The following is a 23,856-nucleotide window of genomic DNA, read 5'->3' as shown; positions in this document are numbered from 1 at the left end:
TACCCGTCCTTGGGTCAACCAGCCTATCAGGCTCATCCTGCGGTGAACACCATCAACGTCCAGCCTTCGCCATATCCTTCCCTATACTACCCTCTTCTCTACTTCCAGCCCCCCACCCCTCTCCCCTTACCCTTAGCCCTTACTTACCTGTTTCATATGTTGTTCCTTGCTATTGAATCGAACAGAAATCTCAGGAAGAAGGATGCCTGAAGTCTAAGGACACCTGGGCAAGAGGAATATTACAGGGACTTCTGTAAAAAAAACTTTGTTAGTTTAAAGTTTTTTTTATAATTCAAGTTAAGTGTCAGGAGCCACTTTTGCTGTTGGGGAGCATGTGGTGAACACAAATGTGCTACCACATTTTGGTAAATTTTATTATTTTTAAGAAAAATATATGCCAGCAATTAAGACAATTATTATTTTACATTCATTACGTGTAGTCCATAACAATTGAGGAGAGTAAAAGTGAGAAATAATAAGCGGAACTGTTGACACTGTAGTCATTCACCCGCGGTTGCCTAGAGCGGACCTACTTCCTGTCCTCTCAGACGCAATTCGGGAAAAGATACCAGTGCTCCTGTGATTCTTTCTCTGAGACTCTACCTTTATTTTTACAGGTCAGTATCGACTTAAAAATACAGTGTATGAGGGTTTTGTGCCTCGTTCTACTTCTGTGTTTACTGAGAGTTATGCTGACACCGCCGATGTAACCTTAAGTGGGGTTTAGTTGAAAGTTATGGAAGCGCGGCACCGCAGCGATGGTAAAGCCGAGCGGCACAGCCCCAAGTCTCGCGAGAGTTACCGCGAGAATTCGCCAGCCCGCGGGATGTATTTGAACTTGGTAAACTCCATTTAACAATCAAATATGTGTGTGTGGTGCTCCAATTTAACTGTAAAGGCACTGACATCAGATTATTCGAGTTTAAAATATCTCATATACTCTTTATGGTTCAAGTGATGTGGAAATGTTAAGAATAAGCTAAGAATGAATGTACATGTATGTTATTACATTGCAAAGTAATACATTCAGGTGTGTTTTGTCTAATCTAGTAAGATTTATGCACTTATATCAGATTTGTGGATAAGCTATTTTGAGTTTGCCCTATATGTGAGAAAGAGCAATAAGACGTTTAAGGCATTATATGGTATCTGCACTGCTGATGTAAATGAGTGAAGGAATAGTGTAATTAACAGTGTAAACTGGAGAAATGTAATTGTAACATGGTAGACTAATGTGCCTGTGTTAATTCAGCTCCATATTATTGTGTGAAGTTGCACTGGGTTGGGAGTGGTTTTGTGTGTGTGTGTGTGTGTGTCACATTTTTGGTGAGCAAATGGCTGGAATGGGGTTGGACTAATTAGAGGCAGGTGTACTTGATTGCACTGATACACTGGTCTACTTATAGCCCACACTACAAACACTGCTGTGTCATTTTGTCTCGCTGTGCAGGTATGTAATGTGATGAAATCAGATATGTTTGGGATGGATGGGTTTTGCGCTATGAATTTTATACTGAAGGTGTCATTTTGTCTCTCTGTGCAGGCCAGGGCCTATTATATGCCACAGCCTAAAGGCAGCAGAGTTGCAGAGGCTGGAGTGACCACTGGCTATATGCTTGCAGGGTGGTGGGCCTCCAAGGACAACTTCTAACCCTGTTAAAGGCAACACGTGGAGTGCAACTGGCCGTGTGGCATAGCTGGCTCTGGCCTTGGGACTGTGTGTTTTTATACGATTCATAAATGGGACACTGGACTGTTTTATCTTTTATCTCTTGATATTTTTTTGTCAATAAATTATCTTTTAGAATTTTATTGACTGTCATCTTTTTGCCCACGACTGAGACGGTTGGTCAGACCTAGAATCTTTCTTTGGGTGTGTTACATAATGACCATAGATACATATATTTGCCAAATGCCTTTTATTTACCTTTTACAGTTATTGAGCATATCTGACAAGTGAAAGCACTGGATGTAAATTATATTTGTTGTTCTGAAATAAGAGACAATTCGGGAAAAGATACGAGTGCTCCTGTGATTCTTTCTCTGAGACTCTACCTTTATTTTTACAGATTTGTATTCTTTTTGTTATTGTGGTCTTCACATCTGGGACCCGTAACAAACGCTTTCACTCCATGATTAAGGATTTTTGCTAACCAAGCATGTATGAATTGTAAGACAACATGATTACCAGTCATGCCAGCATAATGGTTTTGCCAGGTTTTTAAAAATATAGCAAAGAGAAGTACCAAAAAAATCAGTCCTCATTGTCAGAGGATAAAATACTGTCATTTTGTCAAAGATGCTGGCTTCTCACAAACATGCAGAAAGTTTCCATCGGTACTAGTCCCATGACTGACATTTGACCACAATGAGTAAGCACAAGATTTATATTGCAGGTTTAATTTTTACTAATACTGCAGAATTTTCCCAAACCAGTTATTCATATTGTCATGGTCTGTGGGAGTGTCTGGGGTTTTTCCACCTGTGGCTGCTGGTCTCCTGTCCACCCCTTTGGGGTGGAGCTTCCCGCATCTCATCTGTGCCTCGTCAGCAAACAATCAGCAGGACGGCTTCTTAAACCAGTGCGACTTGCTACTCCTCGCCAGTGCATTACCGTATGTGATCCACGGTGATAACTAGGCGGCACTTGTAAAACCTCCTATACCTGTTTTTCCCTGTGTAACCTTGTTTTCCTTGTGTTTAGAGGTTGTCGTTTCTCATGGTTTGGACTCACCTGGACATCTGTTTCGCCTACTTGCCTGCCAGCCCTATGGTCTGCCATTACACCCAGACACCTTGGAAACTCTCATGGACATCCCTCCTCAGAGCTTTCAAAACCCAGACCTGCAAGTAAGGAAAATAAACTCACCAGCTAACATTTCTCAGTCACTGGCTCCTTACCCGTACTCCTTCTCTGTCTGTTACAGAATCCTCTCATTCCTCTGTCTCTCGCCGTGACCTATTCGGTGACCCAGTTTTGTAGGACCACCCTTCCCTGTTCCAGTTACTTTTTTCCCATTGCCCTTTCTAACTAGGGTCCAAACAGTTTCTGTTACAAAATAAACACTCTAGTACATAGTTCTACGTGTCTTTGTGTCTGCATTTGGGTCCCGTACCAGACTGTTATACAGTTGGTCAGGATGCTCTCAGTGGTGCAGCGGTAGAGGATGTCTGAGGACAGGTGGTTCTTCCTCAGAGTCCTCAGGAAGAAGAAGCGCTGGTGAGCCTTCTTGACCAGCTTGGAGCAGTTGGTCGTCCAGGTGAGATCCTCGGAGCTCCTAAATTAAGTATAAAATAAAGAACTTAGAAAAACTAAAGAATATTTCCCCAGCAGAAAATGTTAGATATATATTTCAAAAAATAATCCTTCCATCTATTATGGCAAGAGTGAAAGTATGTGGCATGCTGGGTAATATTAATCAAAAACAATATAAGACTGACTTTCTTTAAGCAACCATTACGTGTTTATTTTCTGGTGTTTTTCTCCAAATCTCATAGACCGAAACTGTCTGGCTTACAACAGTGATTTTCTTTTTTTTTTTTTTTTTTTTTTTTTTTTTCTCTGTCTTTCTCTCTCCAGAGGTCTCCAGAGCTCTGCTTGCTGTCTGTTCCAAGAATCTGACAGATACCCTGGGCTTAGATTACTGCCTAGGATGCCTTGCTATCAGTCACTTCCCAGTCTAAACCCCAGTGTCCCTCTGCTATGAGCCTGGCCTCACTCCACAGATGAAATTCCAAGTTTGATTCAATCAAGGAAATTGACTCTGAACTGCTATTCTCATCACAGTCACCGAAAACCAACTGTGTGATTTTCAACCCTTTAAAAGAGACATTCTATAAAATACACTCCTTTAAGATTTCCATTGGTCTTCTGTTTGTTGATACTGAACGTATTCAGCAGTTTTACAAAAAAGAAAACTTCACAAGTAATAATGGATTGCATTTATATAGCGCTTTTCGGGACCCCTCAAAGCACTTTACAATTCCACTATTCATTCACTCTCACATTCATGCATTGGTGAAGGCAAGCTACAGTTGTAGCCACAGCTGCCCTGGGGCAGGCTGACAGAGGCGAGGCTGCCATATTGCACCATCGGCCCCTCTGGCCAACACCAGTAGGCGGTAGGTGAAGTGTCTTGCCCAAGGACACAACAACCGAGACTGTTCGAACCAGCAACCTTCGGATTACAAGACGAACTGCCAACTCTTGAGCCACGATCGCCCCAGAGTCAAGTCAATTCAAGGGTCAGAAGAAAGAAGAAACATTTTATTGTTCTCAATATTCTCCCTTAATCATAGCAAATCAAACTCCACTGCCACATTGTATCATTGCATTCATATGATGTTAAATTATAAACCTCTCAGTCTCCTGCTTTGGCCTAAAGAGTCCCCTGACTTTGCAGTGATCCAAATAGTTGGCTGTTATCCATGATTTTTAGCCAACACAGTGCAGAGATTGCAGCTCGCTCAGGGAAAAAGACATAGCTCTGGGGATGGGATGAAATCGACTTTCTCCTCATTAACAGCAGGATAACATAGAGAATCAAAGGTCAGCCAGAGTGGCCAAGCTGAATGTCAATAACCCACACCGCATAGACACCCCTAGTGAAGCCTGTTAAAGAATACACAGCATACCTCTCGAGATTGCCTCTGATGACACGACCACAGCTTAGGAGCAAATCTGTAAAGCCAGCTGTTCAGACAGATCAAACCAGGTGATTTCAGTGAATCTAGAAGAGCAAAATTGCACAGCCTTCTGGGAGATCCGAGTCCTGTGAATATGTACAGTAGACAAGAAGAAGTCAGATTGTGTGCGCTTATCTGTTCACCTGTACATATTTGAGTCCTCATTTCAATTTTTCTTTCATGCTTTGCTGCCCCATGATTTATTCATGACTACTTTCTGGTGGAACCATCCTCCCAGGAAGGCCCGGAGGAGAATCAATAGAGGCTGGCAAGAAGAAAAGCTCTCGCTTTTCTTTTCCAAGTTTATTCTCATCTCTTTTTTTGTGGATAACTTATTCTATTATATCAGCTCTCAGATGCAGAATACCTTAACTCCTACTTGTAAAGTCTCCTTCGGCAGTTTCTTGATAACCTTAATGTAAAGGCTTTTGTTTGCAACCCAGACTGAAGACTGCAGTCAGTAAAATTTAGAGTTGAGGGGTGCTATCTGTCGTATCTTGAGATAGTTGTGGTCTGAGACTGTGATGATTTTTTTTAAATTATTATTTTTTGGTTAAAGCTGGCATTTGAAAATTACATGTCGGTGTCAATAAAGCCATGTTCACACCTTAACCTTGAGCAATTTTAGGAGAATTCTGTGTCAGATATTTTCCACAGCTGCCCTTTCGTCTGTCTTTCTTGTTCTGTCATAACCTTCTTTCCCTGAAGTAACTGAAATGAAATCATTGCATTAAACTAAACAGAAGCATATTCATAACCCAGTCTGTGTCATTTTCAAAATGCATGAAGAAAATGTATTCATCTGAACGAAGTCTCTGATAGAGCAAATCCTTTGTGGAATCCCCATAAAACGAATATATTGTAAGCTTGTGATTTTTGGGTATCCCCAGTGCAGCTCTTTGAGGACTTGCTGCTGTCAGCATGCATTGATAGCAGTCATTTCATGCCTCTGTTGTTTCACAGAAAGCACAGAAAATGCTTGCTGTGAGAAAAAATGGTGAACTACTGTCGTTCTTTCTTTTATTTCATATGCTGCTTTGATATATGTAAGGATAAATAAGACAAATAGACATCAGACATTGAGGTTTTGCTATGAGTTGGCAAAAGTCCCTTGTGTATGAAAATGAGTAGGCAATAGAGCCTGTCAATTTTATCTCAAACATCACACGTAGTATTGATTGCGGATATGTATTGCCATCTATCCGCAAGCCTATGCGTGCTTTATTTTGCCAGGCTGGTAGTCTAACATACCGAAGATGGACAGGTAGACAAGCAGAGCGTCCATCAAATTAGGCAGAGCAGACAGAGATGGAATTCGAACAGCTGTGTTATTGATCTGAGACTATGTTCGGTGACAGCTTGTCAACTTGTGAGACCAGCGCTGAGATGGACAGCAAGGACACTGCATTTCAGAATATGAGTATGTGTGTGTTTAAAGAAAGTACTATATATTTATAAAGGTATTATTTCATTGGGATGAATAAGAAACTGAAACACAGTTGAATTATTTTGCAGCTGAACACCAAACATCAGTCCCACACTTACTTGATTTATAATGTGAGCTAGTAACAAGGAATATTTTTACAGCCTTCACACATGCATAAGCAACACTTATTAAGTAAAAGCCCAGCTTTCAGTCCCATTTCTATGTGGAAAAAGTACTGATTCTGCCATAAAGAGACTCTGTGAAGGAGTGAGTCAGCACAGTGGGTCATTGTAAAAAAGAAGGCTTTAAACTGTGTAGGCTCAGGGGCAGGCAGAGAGAATTGGAGACATGACTAAACTGGAATTAGGAAGGAGCTCTTGTCTGGATCACAGTAGCAAGGACGGAATAAATGTACAGAATTAATATTTAAGACACATTCCATAATTCAGCCCCACTGAAAAATTCACCTGGCATCCAAAATATGTCTGTCTGGATTTAGCATAGCAATATTTTAATAGCTGGTGGTAGTGAAAGGCAGATATCCCCCAAATCTAAACCAGTCTTAACTCTTTCTATAATCAAACCCATCTTAAACACCAACAACAATGCCAAAAGGTCTAGAATTCTCAAAAAATATAATAAGGACTAAAGCTTAGTATAACTAAGGTGGTGATGAATGTTCCCTCTAATTTTTCATGTGTCTGAGCGAACACACAAACTCCCTAAGCGATCCCTTGGACCACTGTGAGCGACATCAGACGTGTGCACTGTGGTCACGCCGGCATCGAATCCATCCAAGTTACATGGTTTATTAAAATAATCAAATTACATCATTTACATTTATGTCAGACTACTTTTAATTAACTGCTTTAGCCCACTTACAGTGAAAATTTAAAAAAAAATCTAGTCATTGACCTGTGTAGTATGTTAACACAATTGGAAGTAAAAATAACTTGAACTCCAATTTTGAAAAAACACAACTTACTTTTTTCTTCTTTTTTTTTTATAAAGCTCTGACTTGTATTATGAGTCTGAGTCTGTGGTCTGGGAGAGAGTCCTGTAACTCTCTGTCTGCAAAATATAGTATATAATGACCAATGCTGGGCAATTAATTATATAGTTACTTCTTCAAATAAGTAACTCAGTTTGGCAAACAAAGTTTTTTGCAGCTATTTTTTTTAAATGCAGCCAAGGCATTTTTTTAAACAAACATTTCAAACTATTTACAGAACAATCAGCTGTTCTGCGTCAAATTTGATGCCACACAAATCATTTGTGCCACTCCAAAAAATAATTTCTGTCCACTATGAGATGAAGGAGAACAACAGCCTGACAGGCCTGACAACAGGAGATGTATCACTGCTGTAACACCTGTAACATTCAGCAGTCGCCTCATTGTTCTGACACACACAACAAAACTATTGACTACACTACACACTAACTACACAAGATTTGCGCTAAACGTCTCAAATCTCTCACATCTCAAAACACCGCCGTCACTCCTAAAACTTCCCCCCATTTCTTAACAACTTGATGCCACGTTGCCATATCATTTTTTTGATTGGTCGACATGGTACTTTTTTGGACGAATAGGAAAGGGAGAGGGGGGTGGAGTTTGTTTTTGCTCACAGGCGGAGAGCGCTTTCAAGCCTTTTTTTCTTATAAAACGCAGTTTTTACCGTTTCTTCCTGCAGTAAATATAAACAACGATAGTATTGAGCAAGGAAACCAAACAGATATTTTTATCGTAACTCTGGTTTTACGTGGCCTATCAACACAATTGATATATATATGCTGGCAGCAGCGGTATTAGATATGGGCGACACGGGCGGTTGCCCGGGGCGGCATCGTGGTGGGGGGCGGCATCACGGGCATCGGCAAAAAAAAATAAAAAAATGCTCGTACTCATGCTGCCCCGATGCTGCCACTGTATACTGGTATAAAGTCCACACTTTTTCCGTCTATTGTTCCGTCTGTCCTGCTCACATCTCCAATGGCTGTCCACATGTCATTAACGTGGCTTCACTCCACATCAGCCACGCCGCTTTGCTAGCTAAAACACCGGTGTCTGCACATAAGGACGCTGTCATATATGGGCTCAAAATGTGGTCATAAATATTTTGTACTTGTAAAAAAGATTTGTATGTGTAAAAAAGATTTGTATGTGTAAAAAAGATTTGTGTGTGCGTAAAAAAGATTTGTATGTGTAAAAAGAATTTGTGTGTGCGTAAAAAAGATTTGTATGTGTAAAAAAGATTTGTGTGTGTGTAAAAAAGATTTGTGTGTTCGTAAAAAAGATTTGTATGTGTAAAAAAGATTTGTGTGTGCGTAAAAAAGATTTGTGCGTGCGTAAAAAAGATTTGTATGTGTAAAAAAGATTTGTGTGTGCATAAAAAAGATTTGTATGTGTAAAAAAGATTTGTGTGTGGACTTAGAAAAAAAAACCCCTGCAAGTTACAAGTACAGATTTTGACCCTATTTTTCTTCCTTTCATCTGATTGGTCAATGTCATGTCAATCACAAATGTAACAATCCAATCAGAGAACAGATGGGTTTGGCTGTCGGGAGGGGCGCTTTTTTGAACTGCAGGTCCTTGAAGGGTGACAATGACAATAAATACTTAAATGAAATGAAATGATACAGTTTGAAGCTGGAGGATCTCTATATAAATATCCGATAGCAGCTAGGTCCCCTAACTTTCAGTAGCTGTTGAAAGGAAAAAGTTGTGGTATATCAGTGGTTAGAAATACCATTATTACTTTAGGATTAGTTTAACACAAAGTCAGGGCTGACCCAGGACCATTGCTGTGAGTCACAGTGCGCAGCATAAAAGTCCTTTGTGTGTGTGTGTGTGTGTGTGTGTGTGTGTGTGTGTATATATATATATATATATATATATATATATATATATATATATATATATATATATATAACATTCTGTTACTGTAACTTCTGTCGGTGCTGTGCTTTTGGAAACCGAATTTCCCAGAGGAACCCACCCGAGGGATTACAGTTTTTGCCCGTTGCTTGAACACCATGAACCCATGCCTAGACTAAAGTAACACAAGTTGAAGCTTTTGTTACCATACCTCAAACACATGTACCCCTACCTTAAACAAAAGTGCTGCTTTGCACCCCAGTTCCAATTATGCAACACACCTACTCCTTTATGCAACACACATGGTCCTGCATGCTACACTCCATTTCATACATAAGACACTTCGCTCACAAAATGAAATTTCAGGGTGCCATTCGGAAAACACATGTATCCAAAATACAAAACACATCGGGTAATTGCAACCACTCAAATACACACCTGAAAGCACTTACTTGCAAAACCGAACACCAATTAGCCAACTACAAAAAGCCCTCAGCGTAGCCATTTCAAGAACTTTGCAAGCATGGATGGAGGGAGAGCAAGAGGAAGAGGAAGAGGTAGAGGAGGAGGAGGAGGAAGAGGAGGAGGAGGCCGAAGAGGCCATGCACGGACCCATATTTCTGATGAAATAAGAGCAACTTTGGTGGACCATGTCATCAACCATGGCCTGACTATGAGGGAAGCTGGGCAGAGAGTCCACCCACATCTAAGCCGCTTCACAGTGGCATCTGTAATACGAACATTCCGACTAGAAAACAGGTATGTCTTCACCTCCATACCTTCTGCTCTACTCAGATGGTTTCATAGCACTGTTCTACAGTATATCACATCACCATATCAAGTGTACGGGGTGCTAATGCTCTTTTTGCAGCCAAAGTGGCTGATTCCTTATATTGAAGTACAGTGTTGTACAGTGGATGACACAGTACATACAGTAAAGTACTGTAAGAAAAATAAGCAAACCAATGACAATATGTGGTTGTATTTCTCCAGAATGACTCGAAGACCTTCTGGGGGAGGACGGCAACGCCTGTTCACACAACAGCAGGAACTTGCCGTTGTGGACCTAGTGAGGGCAGACAATGCCATCCGTCTCCACCAGCTATGACGGAAAATACTTGCAGACAGGCGAGTGTTCAGCAACATAGACCATGTGAGCATCACCACCATCAGACGCATCTTGGGTAAACACAGCATCACCATGAAGCAGCTCTACAGAGTCCCATTCGAGAGGAACAGTGACAGGGTCAAAGGACTTCGAGCTGAATATGTACGGGTACGTGTAACTGTCCCTTACATTTACAATAGAGTATTGGTGAAGTCCAGTAGCAGCTGAATATGTACCATATCAGTACCACATGGATCTATTCTGAGAGCTACACAGGTACCTGTGTGATGGGGTGAGGGTGCTGTATGTGTAGCACTGTAGTACAGTGATATGTTCCCCTTTTTTTCAGAGAATCTTGGCCATGGATGGAGCTGCACAGCCTCATGAATACATTTTCATTGATGAAGCTGGATTTGACCTGAGCAAAACAAGACGACGGGGTCGTAATGTAATTGGCCAAAGGGCAATTGTGCACGTCCCAGGGCAGCGCGGGGGAAACATCACATTATGTGCCGCCATATGCCTTCGAGGGCTTCTGCACCATCATGCAATACTAGGTCCATACAATAGCCAACACATACTCACATTTCTAGATGCTCTCCATGATATAGTTGTACAGAACAGACCAGATCAGCCCAGGTTTGTGGTGATATGGGATAATGTCAGTTTCCATCGGGCTGCTCTGGTCCAGGCCTGGTTCTCCAACCACAATCAATTTGAAGTGGTATACTTGCCCCCTTACTCACCATTTTTGAACCCTATAGAGGAATTTTTTTCGGCTTGGAGATGGCGAGTATATGACCGCCAACCACATGCCCGCATGCCTCTTCTGCAGGCAATGGAACAGGCCTGCGGCGACATTCAGGTGACAGCAATCCATGGATGGTTTCGACATGCAAGAGGATATTTTCCCCGGTGCCTAGCGGGAGAAGACATTGCTTGCGATGTTGATGAGGTCCTGTGGCCAGACCCCAACAGACGGCGGGATCCATGAGCCCACTTATGCACAATTGTCATGGTTTTTTGTGTTTACAGTATAGTGTTTTTTCTATTGCAGTATTATTGTGTTGTTGTTGTTGTTTTTTTTTGCTTTATCTGAATTCATGGTACTGCAATGTACAATATTGAGTAGGTCTATTTGCGTTTTTGGTTGTTTGAAAATGTGTCTCCTGTAAATGTGCCTTCTGAATAAACAATGGAAATCAAGGACTGCAGTGTTTTATATAAAGAAGACTAGTGTGTTCCCCCTGATCTGTCAGTGTTTGCATATGATGCAAGTATGTGTCATTTTGTCAACAGAGTTACATTTTGACAAAGGAATGTCAGGTTTTGACAGCAGAGTTTAGGTTTTGGGAGTAGAGTTTCAATTTGGCACAGATGTGAATGGTATATTTCCCAGTGTTGTGTCATGTGTACTTGTGTGTACAGTTTTGGCACAGAGAGCGGAGTTTTGCAAAATGTGTTCAAGCAGTGGGCAAAAACTGTAATAAAATTCTATCTTATCTCTTATCTTATCTTATCTTTCACATCGGACGCAGGATGTGCTGCTAATGCTAACTGCTAACTAAAAGCAAAGGATCCAGAACTAGATGCACCTGCTCCTTGTCTTTTCTATCTCTGATTTTATGTCCTCTACAAGAGTTTCTGTTTTTTTTGCTGGTTCTTCAAATGTTCAATAAAAACATGTATGCTAATTCATAACGAAGAAAGCTTTGTAATGAAGATTGTCATTTCCAAAACACTGCCCGCCCCCACCCCGCGGTCCGCAGCGCTGTTGAAAAGGCTGTGGAAGTCCCTGTATTAAACACGTAGACCTGTGACACAAAAATCACCAAACTCGGACGACCACAGACTGTTTTCCTTCGTGGTGATGAAGGAAAATGCTGGGTTGGCATGTAAAAGGGCATTTAGTCCCTTCAAAGACCTGCAGTTCAAAAAAAGCGCCCCTCCGATAGCCAAACCCATCTGTTCTCTGATTGGATTGTTACATTTGTGATTGACATGACATTGACCAATCAGATGAAAGGAAGAAAAATAGGGTCAAAATTCGCACTTGTAACTTGCAGGGGTTTTTTTTCTAAGTCCACACACAAATCTTTTTTACCCACACACAAATCTTTTTTACACACACAAATCTTTTTTACGCACACACAAATCTTTTTTACACACACAAATCTTTTTTACGCACACACAAATCTTTTTTACCCACACACAAATCTTTTTTACGCACACACAAATCTTTTTTACACACACAAATCTTTTTTACAGATACAAATCTTTTTTACGCACACACAAATCTTTTTTACACATGCAAATCTTTTTTACGCACACACAAATTCTTTTTACACACACAAATCTTTTTTACGCACACACAAATTCTTTTTACACACACAAATCTTTTTTACGCACACACAAATTCTTTTTACACACACAAATCTTTTTTACGCACACACAAATCTTTTTTACACACACAAATCTTTTTTACACATACAAATCTTTTTTACGCACACACAAATCTTTTTTACCCACACACAAATCTTTTTTACGCACACACAAATCTTTTTTACACATACAAATCTTTTTTACAAGTACAAAATATTTATGACCACATTTTGAGCCCATAATCCTCCAGCTTCAAACTGTATCACCCTTCAAAGACCTGCAGTTCAAAAAAGCGCCCCTCCGACAGCCAAACCCATCTGTTCTCTGATTGGATTGTTACATTTGTGATTGACATGACATTGACCAATCAGATGAAAGGAAGAAAAATAGGGTCAAAATCCGTACTTGTAACTTGCAGGGGTTTTTTTTCTAAGTCCACACACAAATCTTTTTTACGCACACACAAATCTTTTTTACACATACAAATCTTTTTTACGCACACACAAATCTTTTTTACACACACAAATCTTTTTTACGCACACACAAATCTTTTTTACACATACAAATCTTTTTTACACATACAAATCTTTTTTACAAGTACAAAATATTTATGACCACATTTTGAGCCCACAGGTCATAGCCTGTCAACGACATTGATTAGCTGAGTATATACGAATGTAAATCGCATTATTGGCTGGACTATGGGATAAGGTGGCATCGTTCTAATCCCATACGGGAGCAGCCAGTCACTCACTGACTAACACTGCAAAAGATTATTGTTAAGGTTTTAATTTTAATTCAGGTTAGATTTTTTTTTGTGCGCAACACATATTTTCTGTGCGCAGAGACCGTGCCAGCAGTGCGCAATTGCGCACGTGCACAGCTTAGAGGGTAGTGATGGGTCGGTCGCGAACGAAATGGCTCTTAGAGCCGGATCTTTGAAGTGAACGATGCGAGCCTTTCTTTCTCTTGCCCTCTCTTTCACTTTTTTTTTCGCTTTAAGCTGCAAGTCACCCTTGTATGGAAGCCCGTTTCCGCCACTAAAAAAAAAAAAAAAGGATACTTAACTCGAAATTTCGAGTTATCTTTCTCGAAATTTCGACTTATTTTCTCGAAATTTCAACTTAGCAACTCGAAATTTCGACTTAGCAACTCGAAATTTCGACTTACAGTTTTTGCCCGTTGCCTGAACACATTTTGCAAAACTTTGCTCATTGTGCCAAAACCCTAAACACAAGTAAACATGACACAACACTGGGAAATATACCATTCACATCTGCACCAAATTGAAACTCTACTCTCAAAACCTAAACTCTGCTATCAAAACCTAACATTCCTTTGTCAAAATGTAACTCTGTTGACAAAATGACACATACTTGCATCATATGCAAACACTTACAGAGCAGGAGGAACACACTAGTCTACTTTATATAAAGCACTGCAGTCTTTGATTTCCATTGTTCATTCAGAAGGCATATTTTCAGGAGACACATTTGCAAACAACCAAAAAAGCAAATAGACCTACTCAATATTGTACATTGCAGTACCATGAATTCAGATAAAGCAAAAAAAACCAAAACAAAAAAACCCCCATAATACAGTAATAGAAAAAACACTATACTGTAAACAAAAAATCATGACAATTGTGCATACGTGGGCTCATGGATCCCGCCGTCTGTTGGGGTCTGGCCACAGGACCTCATCAACATCGCAAGCAATGTCTTCTCCCGCTGGGCACCGGGGAAAATATCCTCTTCCATGTCAAAACCATCCATGGATTGCTGTCACCTGAATGTCGCCGCAGGCCTGTTCCATTGCCTGCAGAAGAGGCATGCAGGCATGTAGTTGGCGGTCATATACACGCCATCTCCAAGCCGAAAAAAATTCCTCTATAGGGTTTAAAAATGGTGAGTAAGGGGGCAAGCATACCACTTCAAGTTGACTTTGGTTGGAGAACCAGGCCTGGACCAGAGCAGCCCGATGGAAACTGACATTATCCCATATCACCACAAACCTGGGCTGATCTGGTCTGTTCTGTACAACTATATCATGGAGAGCATCTAGAAATGTGAGTATGTGTTGGCTATTGTATGGACCCAGTATTGCATGATGGTGCAGAAGCCCTCGAAGGCATATGGCGGCACATAATGTGATGTTTCCCCCGCGCTGCCCTGGGACGTGCACAATTGCCCTTTGGCCAATTACATTACGACCCCGTTGTCTTGTTTTGCTCAGGTCGAATCCAGCTTCATCAATGAAAATGTATTCATGAGGCTGTGCAGCTCCATCCATGGCCAAGATTCTCTGAAAAAAAGGGGAACATATCACTGTACTACAGTGCTACACATACAGCACCCTCACCCCATCACACAGGTACCTGTGTAGCTCTCAGAATGGATCCATGTGGTACTGATATGGTACATATTCAGCTGCTACTGGACTTCACCAATACTCTATTGTAAATGTAAGGGACAGTTACACGTACCCGTACATATTCAGCTCGAAGTCCTTTGACCCTGTCACTGTTCCTCTCGAATGGGACTCTGTAGAGCTGCTTCATGGTGATGCTGTGTTTACCCAAGATGCGTCTGATGGTGGTGATGCTCACATGGTCTATGTTGCTGAACACTCGCCTGTCTGCAAGTATTTTCCGTCGTAGCTGGTGGAGACGGATGGCATTGTCTGCCCTCACTAGGTCCACAACAGCAAGTTCCTGCCGTTGTGTGAACAGGCGTTGGCGTCCTCCCCCAGAAGGTCTTCGAGTCATTCTAGAGAAATACAACCACATATTGTCATCGGTTTGCTTATTTTTCTTACAGTACTTCACTGTATATACTGTATCAACCACTGTACAACACTGTACTTCAATATAAGTAATCATGGTATGTTTCACAGAAACTACCACTTTGGCTGCAAAAGGAGCATTAGCACCCTGCAATACCCTGTACACTTGATATGGTAACTGTAGAACAGTACTATGAAAACCATCTGAGTAGAGTAGAAGGCAGTGAGATGAAGACATACCTGTTTTCTAGTCGGAATGTTCGTATTACAGATGCCACTGTGAAGCGGCTTAGATGTGGGTGGACTCTCTGCCCAGCTTCCCTCATAGTCAGGCCGTGGTTGATGACATGGTCCACCAAAGTTGCTCTTATATCATCAGAAATATGGGTCCGTGCATGGCCTCTTTGACCTCCTCCTCCTCTTCCTCTTGCTCTCCCTCCATCCATGCTTGCAAAGTTCTTGAATTGGCTAAACTGAGGGCTTTTTGTGGCTGGCTAATTGGTGTTCAGTTTTGCAAGTAAGTGCCTTCAGGTGTATATTTGAGTGGTTGCAATTACCCGATGTGTTTTGTATTTTGGATACATGTGTTTTCCAAATGGCACCCTGAAATTTCATTTTTGAACAAAGTGTCTTATGTATGAAATAGAGTGTAGTATGCAGGACCATGTGTGTTGCATAAAGGAGTAAGTGTGTTGCATAATTGCAACCAGAGTGCAAAGCAGCACTTTTGTTTAAGGTAGGGGTACATGTGTTTGGGGTATGGTAACAAAAGCTTCAAGTTGTGTTACTTTAGTCTAAGCATGGGTTTATAGTGTTCAAGCAACGAGCAAAAACTGTAATAACTCGAAATTATGAGAAAAATAACTCGAAATTTTGAGTTATTTTCTCATAATTTCGAGTTAGCTCTGCCAATCAGTAATCTATGTGAATGACGTCATTTCCGTGTTACCCGGAAGCTGAAGCCCTCAGCTACAAATGCTACAGAAATGCTAATTATAGATACGGATCATGAATTCACAAATTGCTGAGTATTTTAAGCGTGGCTTCACAAATGAGGAGATTCTTGCGTTATTAGCTGAATCACATGGCATTACTATCAGCCTCCGTACACTTGAAAGGATTTTACACAACAACCGACTTTGGCGCAGAAAGAACAAAACAGAGGTGGGAGAGGTGGCAGCTTTTATACAAGCACAATTGGCAACCTCAGGACAGTGTCATGGGTATCGTTGGATGCACCAGAAGTGTTGGATGAATGGCATTGTTACTGACAGAGAAACCGTTCGTCTTCTGCTCCGTTTATTCGATGGAGAAGGTGTGGATTTGAGGTCACGTAGACGACTGCGGAGGCGAGTGTATCATAGCAGAGGCCCCAACTATGTGTGGCATATCGACGGCTACGATAAACTGAAGCCATTTGGGATTGCAATCAGTGGATGCATTGACGGATTTTCAAGGAGTATAATATGGCTAGACGCTTACAAGACAAATAATGACCCGAGAGTAATTGCTGGCTACTTCATGGATGCCGTGATTCAACAAGGTGGTTGCCCTGATCGAGTGAGATTAGATCTAGGAACAGAAAACGTCCATGTGGCTCACATGCAACGATTTTTGCACTTTACAGACAATGAACCAGAAAGAGAGCACGTCATATTTGGAGCAAGTACAGGAAATCAACGCATTGAAAGATGGTGGCTAATCTTACGAAGCCAGTGTATCCAGTACTGGATTGAACTATTTGACAAACTAAGAGAGGATGGCCACTTCTCAGACTCTTTCTTGGACAAATCATTGGTCCAGTTCTGTTTTCTTCACATTATACAGGTGAGTTTACATAGGTGATTGTGTAAACGACATGTATTGTAACTGTTTAATTTGTAACAACTCACACGGCCTTTGTATATTATAGAAACATCAGATATATTAAAGTACACGTGAAAAGTAGTGCTTTTTTTTTTTTTTTAAACTGTTTTGTTAAAAAAAAAATTCCACATATATATCAAGGAACACAATTATACATTATAACACATTGATTATTTATGTGTTTAGGCCTCTCTCTGTACTCGGTTAGCATTTTTGGTGGGTCAAAACTAAGTAAATAAGTATCTGTCTGTTCATGATGTGTGTGTGTGTGTGTGTGTGTGTGTGTGTGTGTGTGTGTGTGTGTGTGTGTGTGTGTGTGTGTGTGTGTGTATAGGTATGTGTGTGTATATATACGGATATATATCATTAATGTAGCTCAAAGCTAAATTAATGGTGTGTAAGCTAAGAAAATCAATGTAGAAGTTAGTTGTGCTTTTGTACATTAACATTTTCATATTGTATGCCTGAAAATGTTTCTTTTGTTCATTTTGTTTTCATCTAGGAAGAATTAAATGAAGTTGCTTTGGCCTGGAATGACCACAGAATGCGCCCAGTCCACAACTCCCGAAGTCCTCATGGCCGACCATCTTTTATGTATGCCCTCCCAGACATTTATGGCGCGAGGGACTGTCTCAAACATGTCAATATGGACAAAGTTGAAGCCTGCCTTGAAGAATGCGTGTTCAAAGACTTTCCATGTGAAGAGGATGTCTTTCATCTCTGTGTAGAACTCATGTCAGAACATAACCTGGACTTCTCAGATGATGTGTTTCATACAGTGGATCTGTATGTAAAGCTAAGGCAGTTGATGCTTACTGAGTTGGAGCTTTTGCCTTAAAGGTTAGACATCGTTATGCATTTTTAATTCTGTATTTTCATATTTAAATTGTAAACTTTTATGAGTTATTAATTTTTGGATGGTTGTCGTTTTTGGGGCACACATACATGGGTTTTGAGGGCCTGAAAATGTATTTCACGAACAGGGCCAATTGAAAAAGGCTATAAAAATTGTATTTAATTTTTGGAGGGTTGTTTTTTTTTTGGATGGTTTATTTCAATTAACAAACCAATTTTTTGTTTTAAAAGCCTTATTATTAAAACATATGTAAACATAATGTCTGTTAGACCTGCTATTTGGAGGATATGCAGCGCATGTCACCTTGGAATTATGATTTCAACTTTTTGTAAATATGCTTTTTCATCTTTCTTTTTATTTGAGTAATTATTGATGTTTTGAAATATCTGGTTATGTAGCAGTAAAAAAAAATTTCACTGTCATTTTTTTCACTGCTGAGACTTTTTATATATACTGACTGTTTTCCTGATTATGGGCAGTATAATTATATATTTTTTAGCATATGGATAACCTAACTGAGTGAGATTTATGGACCTTTTTTTTTTTTTCGGATTGCGCCTCAGAATAATAAAAACCCAGAAATTACCAAAATTAAAGATGTAATTTGTCTCATTGAACACTTTATTATAAAACACAGATCTTTTGCCATCATCTTGTCTTAAAACAAAATAACTGTACTGTATTTACAGTAACACAAAAAACCTTAAAGTATTCTTATAAAAAGCTAATTGCAAGCACAAGACTTGGAAAAAGTACGATAATACACTCAACAAAAATATGCAATATGTTTTGCAAAAGTTCAATTATTATTAAAAATACAAAAAGAATGGGACAATAAAAAGAGATTGAGGATAATATGGCAAGATCTGATAACAATATCCTACAATTAAAGAATAAGAACGTGTGGTCTAAAACCACTATGAAGCAAATACATTAGGCTCAAACATGAAAACAGAAATATAGGAAAATATCTTTTAAATAACTACCCCATCGGCTATGTAGTTTTGAAAAAGGGGGCTATGATACACAGGGGTTTTTTTCCATTACAAAAATCAGGAAAAGCCAACCAAAAATCAACCTTCAGCTAAGCAATTGCTGATTTCACAGAAATCCAAAATAAAAGCATATAGGTGTGCCTTATGGCCATTCAATTTAGCAAAAGTCACCATAACCCAGATGGCTAAACAGAACTGTACAAACATAACTGTAATAAAATACAATGATAAAGTAAAACCTGACTTGTAAACTGTAAAATGTGTGCACGATGATAAAACATGTAGGAGATATTGCATATATCTCCTACATGTACTATACACTACATATTGCAGGGGTCTCAATCTCTAATTTTCTGGTGAACCACTACAATACATGTCATCTTTTGACATTACATTAATAAAATTTGACAAATTAAAATTAACCTAATGCATTTTTTAAAGTTGATTTTGGATTCAAATAATAGAAAAAATGAATAAAAGGTGGAAAAACTGCTTTCATTGTTCACATGCACACATGCTGACTGAGGAAATGGGAATGCTTATAAATGGTCTCCAGACTGCCACTCTGAGACCTCTGCAGAAATGCATTTCACAAGTGTTTAGAAAAATATTGCCTCAGTTGTAATAGGAAAACACAGAAACACAAAGAAGTACCTCAAATTGCATTACAGTGGTATTTCACCAAATACTTTTTCTTGGAACTCAGTTTTTAAACACCTGAAACCTTTGCTGTGACATTCACATGGGAACACTTTAGTCTTAGTTCACAACTCAAATATAATCTGTTGTAAAACAACAATGGCTTTTAAGCCATTGTCCGTGAATCAAACCTTTAGATAATGTCCATAACCCACACATTTGATTCCAACACACTGTTCATCTCCGATCTGAAGTCAGGATAGCTGTCATAATTTATCGACAGCTCCAGTACACACCCACATGTGTGTGCCACAGGTCGTCTCTGGAAACCTTTCAGTTCGTTAAACCCAATGATGATGTTCTTTCCCAGATGTAAATCTGAACCTGTGCAAAACCTGAGGAACAAACACAAATGTTCCTTCTCAGCATTCTTCACATATGTAGTTAGATATTTCTGAATCAGCTTCTGGTGAGCCGTCATTGTTTCAGGGAAAGTGAGACACTTGAGAACTTTTCTCACAGTTGGTTGGAGGGTTTCATAAACTGAAGATAGATCACAAAGGCTTTCCCATGCAGTGCTGAGTGTTCTTGCCCACTGTTCAATAACATAGGCAGGCTCTTGGACAAGTGTTTTGTGTGCAAGCTCCAATAGGACTTCAGTGGCATTGCAGGCTGTTGGTATCTTTCTGCAGCTGTGGTTATCAAGTATGTCTATAAGTTCTTCTTGGTCCACGGTGCTAAAGTCTGATCGCCACGCCTCTAACACTGTACGCTCAGAGTCAGGCATGAACTTAAGGAAATTCTCCACAATATCACTCTTTACATATCCAAAGGCAGCTTGTTCCAGAATGGCAGGTGCAATTTTCACAGGCAGATATTTCTCTCTAACCCATCCAAATGCAATGATTCTGCCCACACTCTCCCACTCCGGTTGCCCAAGATCATGCCTTAAGAAGGGCACTTTGTAAACGTTTCCAGTGGTGCACTGGTCATAGAATTCTTTCCAGAATTCTGAAAGACAGTCTCTCACAACTCCCCCATCGTCATGGGCCATTTCAGGTGTTCCATCAGGCAGTAAGACCTGGATTTTGATGTCGACATCTTCAAGGTCCTTATCACTAAAATGTGAAATGAGCTCTGACATTACCTGCCCTCTGTGGACCACCACTACTCTCCTCACTCTCTCACTGGATGGACCAGGTTGTGGAGAAAAAATCAGGGTGTCATCCAAATTTATTGGCTCACTGTCAGAAAAGGGGCCAACAAAAATAATGTCACTGCTGTGAGAAGTGTTAGCGCTTAGAGACTGCGTGGAAGATTGTGGAAGGTTATCGTTTGGAGTGTCTTCAATGTATGTCACATCATGGCTGATTGTTTCAAATGGAGCAGATGTTTGGACTGTAGTGACAGTAAAAGAAGAGGTTTGGTTTTGAGGACTCGCTTCAATTTCTGAAGATGGATGCAAACCTGGGTTGGAGCTCTGAAGGCTGTCATTTTGTTTTTTCTTTGTGGTGAGGTAGAACCTGAGGATATTAAGTTTTGTGACATGATAAAGTTCTCCTACTGTCAATGCATCATCGACTATCATCTCTTGATAATCCTTCAGATCACAGTCAAAATCTGTTAAGGGCCCCTGAATGTTTCCTCCATCTGGAAAGAACAGGCCTGTTGCAACCTGTAATATGTCCCTTTTCTTGGCATCCTTGCAGATGTCTATTTTTCTTGTTCCTCCTCCTCGTCTAGCTCTAACCTGCTTGAAAACCTCAGTGTCTTCATCATAATGCATCCATCCTATTTCTATTTTTCTATTTCTCTTCAGAGCATTTCTTTTATGGGTTGTTTGGGAATGTTCTTCTTGCCGTGTGCTACTGCCATCCTCTTCAGATAATTTTCTTTTGGACAGTTTGGATTTCAGCCGTTCAAAAAGCGCTGACTTGCGGCTGCTGCCCCTCCGTCTGCAAAATCCAAATACTGCTAGACGATCACCGTATGATGGCAAATAAGTCTTCAGCTCCTCATCTGTCATTAGACTTATGACACTGGCATCAATCTAAAGATGGAAAAATAATTTAATTTATTGAAACAACCAGCCTTGAAAATACAATTCTATTTTTAACTTAAGAACAATGAGGAAAAGTTGCATTTCAACCAGTATCTTGTTGGAATTAAGTACCTTCTCATTCTCCAAGGTCTGTATAATTTCCTCAGAGACTTCTCTTTGTTTCAAGAATTCAGTCAAGTCTCCCATGCTGTAAGGAAGGATGTAAATTAAAATTACAAAATTAAAATAAAGCCACCATATTATCGTCAAAGTATCTGTGCCTACCTACATTATGAGCTCTGACTATGGTGGAGAAGTGGGAACTGCATTTTTAAGTGTCCATTTGCACTGTAACTACAATCAGCATCACAATACAGTCAATCCCACATTTTCTCAGTTGTCTGGTTACAGTTTTATTGGTTTTGTTCCTTATTTATATAGTTGTCAGTCATATTCCCTGTTTTGGGTGATTTGTGATTTTGTTTTATACAGTGCTGTATACTTATTACGCATGCTTTCAGCAAAACGTCTGTTTCATCAGACGTAACAGGTGTCATTAGCGTGTAACAGAAACCTTATAGGTACCTTTGGTTAACCCTGACGTTGCATTCTATTCAACTTTGTATGTAACAATCGCTGTCACACTGTTTTTATATACCTTTTATCCAGTTATCATTTGTAGGAAGGCATTCAAAACTGAAGAACCTGGCGCCATTTGTTGTTAATACAGCAGCTCACGACACGATCCAGTTTTGAGTGCGCACCCCTTTGCGCCATATCCTTCCGGGTAACAAGGAAATGACATCAGCCACGTAGATTTCTTATTGGCAGCGCTAACTCGAAATTTCGAGTTATTTTCTCAAAATTTCGAGTTAATAACTCGAAATTTCGAGTTAATAAGTCCGAATTTTGAGAAAATAACTCGAAATTTCGAGAAAATAAGTCGAAATTTCGAGAAAGATAACTCGAAATTTCGAGTTATGGATCTTTTTTTTTTTTTTTTTAGTGGCGGAAACGGGCTTCCATACCCTTGTGTTTGCGCTGAGCAGAGACGGCAAACAGAGCCTTGCGTTTGTGCCCCTCCCCCCTTTGCTCAGTGCTGAGCTGAGGGGGCGGGGCGGTAGTTACACTCGCAACAGCAGTAGCACACAACAAGAGCAGGAGGGAGAGGGAAAGAAAGAGCCGGGAGCAACAAGAGACAACACCGTCACATTGGAAAGGTACAGTAAAGAAAATGAATGACACCAAGAAAAGAAGCAAAGTCTGGAACCATTTCAATCTTATTGACAAAACAAAGGCAGAGTGTAGAGTCTACAAGAAAAGGATATCATATAGAGCCGGCTCCACAAACAACATGCACAGGCACCTAAGAACTGTCCACCCATCAGTGCAATGGGAAGATAAAACGCAGTCAGTTGAGTGTGATATTAATATTTCTAAATGCCAACCCTTCCCTTAATTAAAGATCTGGGCGTTCTCCCCCCCCCTTTCCATATTTTAGTTTATATTTAATTGTGTTGTGGTTTGCAGTGTTTTGTGTTGTTTCACTTTAAATTTCTTTAAAAGGAAAAAGCTTAAAATTTAAGTAGTTGTAAGTTGAAATGTATGAAATGTAAATAGTTGGTTTTTGTATTTTATCATTTATTTATTACATTTTATGTGGAGTGAATAAATAAAAGTATATTTACAGTGGCCCCTAGAGACAAAGCACGTATAAACTCCAAAATGTACAAACTCTGGAGCACGTACAAACTCCAAAACACAACGAGAGTGCTCTAGGATGACATATATATATATATTTTATCCTTCAAGCTCGGGTCCTCTACCAGAGGCCTGGGAGCTTGAGGGTCCTGCGCAGTATCTTAGCTGTTCCCAGGACTGCGCTCTTCTGGACAGAGATCTCCGATGTTGTTCCCGGGATCTGCTGGAGCCACTCACCTAGCTTGGGAGTCACCGCACCTAGTGCTCCTATTACCACGGGGACCACTGTTACCTTCACCCTCCACATCTCTCGCCGTCATTGTGGATGTTGGGTATCGAATAATCCATAGGTCCCTCATTCTATTCATGTAGCCCCTTCTGCCAGGGTTACTTGCGTAGTAGCATTCCAACAACGTCCTGTCTTCGTCTCTTGCTCACCGATGCCTTCTTGTTCCAGTAGCCCACTTGTCGTCAGGGTGCCCTGGTTCCTCAAC

At 40.2% G+C, this 23,856-nt stretch overlaps 3 protein-coding genes and 1 long non-coding RNA gene across 4 annotated transcripts; 2 read left to right on the top strand and 2 right to left on the bottom strand.

Moving 5' to 3' along the window:
- The first annotated feature begins 549 nt into the window (after nt 1–549).
- Nucleotides 550–5,426, top strand: LOC308399653. Its single transcript, XR_013972231.1, has 5 exons — nt 550–617; nt 1,544–2,615; nt 2,705–2,850; nt 2,928–3,260; nt 3,581–5,426. It is a non-coding gene; the product is annotated as an uncharacterized lncRNA (long non-coding RNA).
- A 9,426-nt stretch (nt 5,427–14,852) lies between these two features.
- LOC308399514 (uncharacterized protein) lies at nt 14,853–15,780 on the bottom strand. The gene is made up of 2 exons (XM_080886827.1): nt 15,505–15,780; nt 14,853–15,248 (listed from the first exon to the last, which is right to left on the bottom strand). The coding sequence occupies exons 1-2, from the start codon at nt 15,708–15,710 to the stop codon at nt 14,906–14,908; spliced, it is 549 nt and encodes a 182-aa protein (XP_080742953.1). The 5' UTR covers nt 15,711–15,780; the 3' UTR covers nt 14,853–14,905.
- A 420-nt stretch (nt 15,781–16,200) lies between these two features.
- Nucleotides 16,201–18,529, top strand: LOC308400398 (uncharacterized protein). The gene is made up of 2 exons (XM_080888064.1): nt 16,201–17,091; nt 17,633–18,529. Exons 1-2 carry the CDS (start codon nt 16,273–16,275, stop codon nt 17,966–17,968), a joined length of 1,155 nt encoding a protein of 384 aa, XP_080744190.1. The 5' UTR covers nt 16,201–16,272; the 3' UTR covers nt 17,969–18,529.
- Nucleotides 18,530–18,589: 60 nt separating this feature from the next.
- Nucleotides 18,590–22,481, bottom strand: LOC308400397 (uncharacterized protein). The gene is made up of 3 exons (XM_080888063.1): nt 22,320–22,481; nt 21,794–21,869; nt 18,590–21,670 (listed from the first exon to the last, which is right to left on the bottom strand). Exons 2-3 carry the CDS (start codon nt 21,866–21,868, stop codon nt 19,814–19,816), a joined length of 1,932 nt encoding a protein of 643 aa, XP_080744189.1. The 5' UTR covers nt 21,869; nt 22,320–22,481; the 3' UTR covers nt 18,590–19,813.
- Between the last annotated feature and the right edge of the window lie 1,375 nt (nt 22,482–23,856).

The sequence above is a fragment of the Rhamphochromis sp. 'chilingali' genome (assembly GCF_963969265.1).
Source record: "Rhamphochromis sp. 'chilingali' genome assembly, chromosome: 7".
NCBI lineage: Eukaryota > Metazoa > Chordata > Actinopteri > Cichliformes > Cichlidae > Rhamphochromis > Rhamphochromis sp. 'chilingali'.
The sequence above is the reverse complement of the archived record's forward strand: the minus strand, read 5'-3'. Positions and strand labels throughout refer to the sequence as shown.

Coding starts and splice junctions, on each gene's coding strand:
- LOC308399514 (XM_080886827.1), bottom strand. CDS start 15,710: ATGGATGGAGGGAGAGCAAGAGGAAGAGGAGGAGGAGGTCAAAGAGGC. Junction 15,249..15,504: donor ACATTCCGACTAGAAAACAG/GTATGTCTTCAT, acceptor GTATTTCTCTAG/AATGACTCGAAGACCTTCTG.
- LOC308400398 (XM_080888064.1), top strand. CDS start 16,273: ATGAATTCACAAATTGCTGAGTATTTTAAGCGTGGCTTCACAAATGAG. Junction 17,092..17,632: donor GTTTTCTTCACATTATACAG/GTGAGTTTACAT, acceptor GTTTTCATCTAG/GAAGAATTAAATGAAGTTGC.
- LOC308400397 (XM_080888063.1), bottom strand. CDS start 21,868: ATGGGAGACTTGACTGAATTCTTGAAACAAAGAGAAGTCTCTGAGGAA. Junction 21,671..21,793: donor AGACCTTGGAGAATGAGAAG/GTACTTAATTCC, acceptor TTCCATCTTTAG/ATTGATGCCAGTGTCATAAG.